This window comes from Cibotium barometz, chromosome 25 (assembly GCF_041138505.1).
Source record: "Cibotium barometz isolate CiBa-2024 chromosome 25, ASM4113850v1, whole genome shotgun sequence".
Taxonomy (NCBI): domain Eukaryota; kingdom Viridiplantae; phylum Streptophyta; class Polypodiopsida; order Cyatheales; family Cibotiaceae; genus Cibotium; species Cibotium barometz.
Window position 1 is genome coordinate 5841691 of NC_141070.1, and position 7215 is coordinate 5848905.

General features: G+C 43.2%; 2 protein-coding genes across 2 annotated transcripts; both read right to left on the bottom strand.

Annotated features, from left to right (window-relative positions):
* Nucleotides 1-924: 924 nt before the first annotated feature.
* Nucleotides 925-1873, bottom strand: LOC147624183 (uncharacterized). The gene is made up of 2 exons (XM_086819898.1): nucleotides 1566-1873; nucleotides 925-1463 (listed from the first exon to the last, which is right to left on the bottom strand). The coding sequence occupies exons 1-2, from the start codon at nucleotides 1759-1761 to the stop codon at nucleotides 1081-1083; spliced, it is 579 nt and encodes a 192-aa protein (XP_086676024.1). The 5' UTR covers nucleotides 1762-1873; the 3' UTR covers nucleotides 925-1080.
* Nucleotides 1874-5702: 3829 nt separating this feature from the next.
* LOC147624184 (abscisic stress-ripening protein 3-like) lies at nucleotides 5703-6521 on the bottom strand. The gene is made up of 2 exons (XM_086819899.1): nucleotides 6249-6521; nucleotides 5703-6153 (listed from the first exon to the last, which is right to left on the bottom strand). Exons 1-2 carry the CDS (start codon nucleotides 6405-6407, stop codon nucleotides 5974-5976), a joined length of 339 nt encoding a protein of 112 aa, XP_086676025.1. The 5' UTR covers nucleotides 6408-6521; the 3' UTR covers nucleotides 5703-5973.
* Between the last annotated feature and the right edge of the window lie 694 nt (nucleotides 6522-7215).

The window sequence follows — 7215 nt, forward strand, 5'->3', positions numbered from 1 at the left end:
GAGGTCAACTGGAACCCATAAGCCCTCATCACCCTCAAACATGATGGAGTACGTGCTGATGTGTTCATCCATATACTGAATGACATCTGTAAAAGCATCCGCGTGTAGATGCATTGTTGCACGTACATCAATTGCTCCCTCAAACATAGGGACGATCTCATCAACCCTATGAAGTAACTCAAGCTTTCCTAGCTGTGCAATAAGTGCGTCAAGTAGAGGTGCCATGTCTATGAGTGATTGGAGGAAATAGAGAGTGTGTGATACAGAAAGGTGTGCGAAATTGAGAGCAAGTGTTAGGAGAGAACGATAATTGTCAATTGATGTAAATGAGTAAAGTATCGTTTATAAATGGGCGACCTTGTTATAAAATTTTTAAAAACTTTTAAAATTTGTAAGTACCAAAAAATTTTTAAGAAATGGTATGCGAAAGCAAGAACGTATCCTTCCATCGCAAGGTCATTTCCAATTTATTAGTGGCTCACGCCACAGATGCTTCTGTGACCAACCTTACACTATCACAAAAAAATAAAACTGCACAAGACAATTGAAAATTCTTAATAAGACAGTGAGGCAAAAAAATTGAAATTGTATTTACTTCAATTCAAGATTACATATCCAGTGGTTATCTGATAGCTACACAGCCAGGGAAAGTAATTTCTCTACAAAGAAAAGATCGTTCCTGCCTTTTGCGCACTACTCTACCATTGATTATCAAAGCAAAATCACCACTGAGTGAGAATCGAAGAACTAAGTAGTCACGTAAGTTGGCAAGGGACCAGTCATCATTCACAGTAACATCTTCTACATCCCCACCTTGCATGGATATATGTAGCACACCCTGTTCTGTAGAGGTTGTGTCGGAGTCTAACGCCTCCCATTCTCCATTTGTAAGCTTCCATCGCCTGTAAGGAAACGCAATGCTTGGCAATATGATAGCGCGTCACAACCTTCTCAACAATTACTCCGCATCTGATGGTGTCTCCATTGTGTTGAACAACTTTTTTATCCCATGCAGGTGATAAGAAACAAGTCAGAGCTCTCTCCCCCTTTGCAATCCATAAAGTTGGGGTACGATGTGTGTCACTTGTACGGAACAGGTACACAAAGAGGTGTAGAGGTATGAAGCAGGTTATGGTTGCTTTGTGAGATCCATATGTGCACTTCATAGCATTTTGCACCTTGCTTTCGATCTGCAAACAAGCCATGGCCCACTGAAGCATTGTCTGGAATTGGCCATTCAATAGATGTGAGAGTTGGCATAGGTTTTGGAACTAATTTTCCAGTACCATTTGCTGTCGTGGGAACCACATATGTATCCTCATAGAAGAAGATGTTTCGTGCTAGAAGTTGTGCAGCTGGACACCCTCCAAAGATTAAACTACCAAGCTCCACATGGTATGCTTCAAAGGTTCCTGAAATTGCCTCCATAGGCTCCCATTCACTATAGTTTGAGGGAAAAATATCTACGCACAGGAACCCAAGAACAATCGAAGCAGTGCTCAGTATACCATTATTAGCACACAATTGATATAAAAACAAGAATATAAAGTGGTGAAATAACTTACAATTTGCAGGAAATCGTTGACGTTGGTCATGGCCTGCTAGTTTCAGCTCTGTTGCCTTGTAAACATGTTGGACCTTGGCTAGCTTTTTTCCATCACGATCTTGTTTGAGCTCCAATATCCGCCCTTTCCAATGGTGACTTTGTATATCAACGTATCGCTTTGACACCTTGTGGCTTCCTCTTGTACTAGGCTGCATCGTAATCCAATTCCACTTCTCGTACTGTTTGATGTTCCAGTGCCCATCCTCATCTTGACCACTGCTACAAGAGAGAGATTGAATACTGATCGGAGGCCTTCGAGCTCTAGAAGAAGACATCAGATGTATATATTAGAGAGATTATAAACCTTGATGGCAAAGAAAAATAGAATGGTGAGAAAAAAACTTAGACTAGGGAGATGTAAAAAAGAGAAGGAGTTGTAGAGCAAGTTCCAAGGGCTTGGCTGTGCTATTACTGCACTTTGAAAGAGGATATTGGAGGGGATGAGAGGAGACAATGAGTAAGATTATGAGAGCCAAAGCATTTGCAACTCAAGCTTCCATGGCTTGGCTCCACTGTTACACTCTGTAAAAGGAGGTTGGACAAGGTAGAAGGATGTAAGTGAGGATCAAACTTCCCTGGCTTCTGAGAGGAGGTTGTAGATCAAGCTTCCATAGCTAAGCTCTGCTGTTACACTCTGTAAAAGGAGGTTGGACAAGGAAGATGGATGAAGTAAGGAAAGGTAAGTGAGGATCAAACTTCTATAGCCTCTCAGAGGAGGTTGCAGATCAAGCTTCCATAGCTAAGCTCTGCTGTTACACTCTGTAAAAGGAGGTTGGACAAGGAAGAAGGATGAAGGAAGGAAATGTAAGTGAGGATCAAACTTCCATAGCTTCTAAGAATAGGTTGCAGATCAAGCTTCCATAGCTATAGATCTAGGTTTCTGAGTGAAGAGAGAGGTAGATCAAGAGGTAGATAGCTAAAAGAAGTAGTCTGGAGAGTGAAAAACGCCTTGCTATGAGAAAGGGGAAAGAGAGAGCGTTTTGGAGGGAACGTGGGAGAGAGGGATAGTGGAAAGTGAAGGGGAATGTGCATTGAATGCATGGGAACTCGTTTTTGGGCCTCTATCACTTTGGAGGCCTTAGTTAATGATGGCTGCAGGCTGCTGGCAGGCTGCAGCTATCCTTTTCTATATAAAATAGGAAAAAAATGCATATACGTTTTAAATTTTTGAGTTTTAGTTGATTTTGAAAATTTAAAAAGAGCCTATTTAGCCTATTATTCTAAGTTTGACCACTACCTTCTAGGCTCTTACAAACCATTGGTTTCAGTCCACATGTAATCTCCCTATTTGTCTATTTCTTAATCACCTCCATTAGGCAATGGCAAATTAAAGGGCCCAAAAAGACTCCATTGAGTTCCTAATGCTACCTACCCTTATCCCTCTGGATGAAGGCAAAATTCCTCCCTAGCCCCCACAAGAATAGGCTCAGGTGGATCCTCTCCTTAATCCCCTCAACTAACACAGCCTCTAGATAGCACGGAATTCAAACATGCCATCAAAATCCTGCTTGGCTACCAACTCCAACAAGCACCATTGATGAAGCTCATCGACTGCATGGACATGCATGTCCTTCACCAATGCATTGGCACCAAGTAGGATGCTTGGAAAAGACACCACCCACACACCGACAATGTGGCGGCTACATACAACCCAACTCTGACACTCAGCCCGTCACATTTGATCTCATGAGCAAAGAGCCTATATGGCGACGTCCCTTCCTCCTCAAGCCTCAAATCTAGGATGAATACTATAAAGCCCCATGCCACCTTTGCATCAACCTAGCCTATCGCCCCATCCATTTTGTCGATGGGCATGGGACTTGTTCCGCAATGAATAGCGGAGCATAACCTAAAGCTTCAATTTAACTTTCCTTGGTTCAGCCCCCCACTTTCGACAGTACATACACTAAACAAAGCATGCTTGCTCGGATGATGCATGCGTTCATTGCCAAGTATAATCAGGTGCCCGACCCTGCCATCATTGCCACCATTCACTTCTTCAACCTACTCATCACTCTCTTGGAATAATTCCCTACTTGGTACCACTATGATGAACTATTCCAAGGCCTCGCCTTGGACGACATCAACAAAGGCCTCACACTCAAACAACTATTCGGCTACTCTACGAGTGCATATAGTGGATGCCTACCTGGTGCCTCTAGACCTTCGAAGATATGATGGAGACTGCCTTCTGGACAAGTTATAAAGCTTTCCACCATTCCTCCCAATACCCCAAATTGTGGTATGATTTCGCTCGTACCTACTCCCACTACTACCGCCATTGAGCTATCTTGCCAGTTCCAAGGATGGACCTGAATTAGGGAGGGGAGTATGTAAACCACAATGGTTAACATTACTCAAAGCGTGGTTGACCTTCATGTAATTTATTTTTATGCAAATCCACGCACAATGGTTAACATTGCTGAAAGCATGGTTACACTTCAGGTAATTTATTTTTTTGCAAAACTGCGCTAAGCACTTCATGTAAAAAGATATGGGATGACTGAGCTTACGACATGTGTACTGCCGGCCATGAGCAACAATGCCCAGGTGTACATAAAGCTAGAGAACCAATTTTAGGTCCCCAATCGTTAATGGGTGGCCGGCCATTATAAAAGGAGAGTTCATGTATATAAGTGACTTATGAAATATGAAAAGGATATACAATCCCTTTATCACAAAGTTAAGTCTTTTCTTCTTCCCTCTTGCTTTATTGTGGCTATGGTGGTTATGTGTGGATGCATGCTTGCTTGCTTGATTGTGAGTGTGTGCTTGTACCTGATGATTCCTTCGTTTTCTCTTCTTCTTCTTCTTGGCCTCTCTCTCTCTCTCTCTCTCTCTCTCTCCTTTATTGCACACATGAAGGCATTGAGATAGGAGTTGAGATCTCCATAGCTCCTTCTCTCATTGCTCCCTACCTAACTCAAGGAAAGCTCCACTTGGGTGACACAAAAGGTGGAGGAGTGAGCCCCTAGTAGCGACTTCCCATCGACGAGTTAACCCTCTTAGGGTTGGCGAAGTGCATTTTCCCAAACCGACCCTTGCATCTTCTCTCTTCTCTTCTCTTCTTCCTCTCTCATTCAAGGAGAACTCTCATTAGGTGAAATAACCAAATTACAGGTTGGGCATAAGTAGTGATAGAGAAAAATTGGAAACAAATAGATACTTGAGTGAAGGGAAATTACATAACCAAATTACAGGTTGGGCATAAGTAGTGACAGAGAAAAATGGGAAACAAATAGATGTCTGAACGAAGGGAAATATAGTGACAACAATGACAAACAAGGATAATTTTTTTTAATAAAAATAATGCCGAATTAGTGATACCTCCACAAGGTGGTGGGGCCAAAAATGTGGCCTTGAGACCCTCACCAAAGCTCCCCCACTAACAACAAAGGGGGGAGCTTGCAATCTATCCACAGGCCCCCTTCACAAAAGCCCTTAGCAAAAGTCAAACTATGCTTCTCTTGTTCTATTAATATCCTTTCCTTCCTTCTAGAAACTAAAGAGAAAGAGATGTATTTCCTTTTCTCACAAAGACTCCATAAAGATGGTTATAAAAATCCCTAGGCAAATACTTAAACGTTTGTTATCTTTGAGTGACCATGTACTTAAAAACATTGTAACTTCAATGAATGTTCTTTAGTGGATGACTTAAACATTTGATACCTTTGAGTGACCATGTACTTAAAATGCTTGGTTGTAGAGGTCTAGTTTTTTGTATAGTGGATGACTTTGCTTGGTTGTAGAGGTCTATTTCTTTTATGCTCTCATTATTGCCGTGTTCTAAAGTTTCCAATGTATGATGTCGAAACATCTTGCAAATTATACTACAAGTATCCCAAATATTCCATTGTGATGCACAAGCTATTGATGGACTCCGTAACTTTTAAAGTGGAGCTAAACAAGAACTCGTCATTACATTTGAAGTATTAGACAAAAACTAATTTCAATGCACTCAAATCATTAGTGGAATAACCAATAGAATTTTGTGTGTGTGTGTGTGTGTGTGTGTGTGTGTGTGTGTGTGTGTGTGTGTGTGTGAGAGAGAGAGAGAGAGAGAGAGAGAGAGAGAGAGAGAGAGAGAGAGGGAGGATGGTGGCCTTTGTAAATTTTAAAGTTGAGGTAAAGGAGATCTTGTCATTACATTTGTAGTATTAAACAAAAAATGATTTCAATGCATTGAAGTCATTACCGGAATAACCATTAGAATTTGGTCGGTGTGTGTGTGTGTGTGTGTGTGAGAGAGAGAGAGAGAGAGAGAGAGAGAGAGAGAGAGGATGGATGGATGGATGAATGAATGGGTTGATTATAATGACCAGTGGGCGAGGTACATAGATGCGCTGATTTGTTTAATTGGAGGAGAGCTAGTGATGCTGATGAGCATGCTTGTGGGCCTCTTTCGCCTCCTTCTTGGCCTGCTTCCTCTCGTGCTTCTCGTGCGCAGCGAGCGCACCAGCCCCGACGGCAATGGCAGCAGCCACGTGCTCACGGACCTTGTGCGTGTGGTGCTGCTCAGGATGCTTCTTGGCCTCGTGCCTCTCGTGCTGCATTTGACGCCCAGAAGAACGTCCATCAGATTATTCGGATCAACACGTTAAAATCCACCACAGTACGCGAATGTTATAAGAGTGGGACTCACCAGAGCAAATGCGCCCGCGGCCACAGCGCACGTGTCCGCTACGTGCTGGCGATGCTTGTGCTTCTTCGCCGCTGCCTCAGCTGATCGTCCGGCCTGCTTCTCCACGCTAGTCCGCGCAGAGCTGCTTTTGGCGTGGTGGTGAGAGGCGCTAGTAGCCATATCTTCGGGATAATCGATTGGGGTGAAGGCTTGATTTAGGCTGATTCAGAAGGTAATAATAATTAGGCGTAGGTTTACGAGAGCGGATCAAAGGATGCTGGTGAGCACCCCTGCCGAGAGACCACAGATGTTATATAGCTAGATAGGCGCAGGCAGCACGGCAGCCGCGTGTTAGCTCAGCGGCGACCTGGCTGCGCTTTCGTGCGCCGACACGGCCTTAGACACGCACACGCAAGCCCTGGAGGGTAGCTTCTCAGGAAGTTCACTAGTCGCTTTCTTGCCACGCTGGACACACCAGTCAGCCCATATCCATCGCAGAGCATCGACCATGACGTGACTACCTGTGCGTCTATATACGTGACTACAATTGTGCGCTCATAGCCACACCAATAGTCACATTGAATGGGAAAAAAAATCAGATTCTCTTGCCTATGCCTTCCACCCAAGCCGCAATGCTTTGCCTTCCCCGAATTTCTTGGTTGCATGACCTAGCTACCTCTCATGATTTCTCCTTCCTTTCCCGTTCGTTATCTCCTTCATCTTTGGTCTTCCACAAGCATAGAGCTCTCTTCCACCATTCCACTAGAATAATGCTCTCAATCACAAGGTATGTGTCTTCTTTCTTCTATGTTTTTCAATCTAAAGATTTTTATTTTCTATGTTCTTCTCCATCCTCCTCTCCAATCCCTCTCTCTCTCTCTCTTGATTTAATATTCTTTTTTTGTGTGTTCCATTTTGCGCTTCAGGAGTTTGTGGTAGTAAGTTAGGATGAAGTCTCGAGTGATATACGTCATGGATATATTATGAG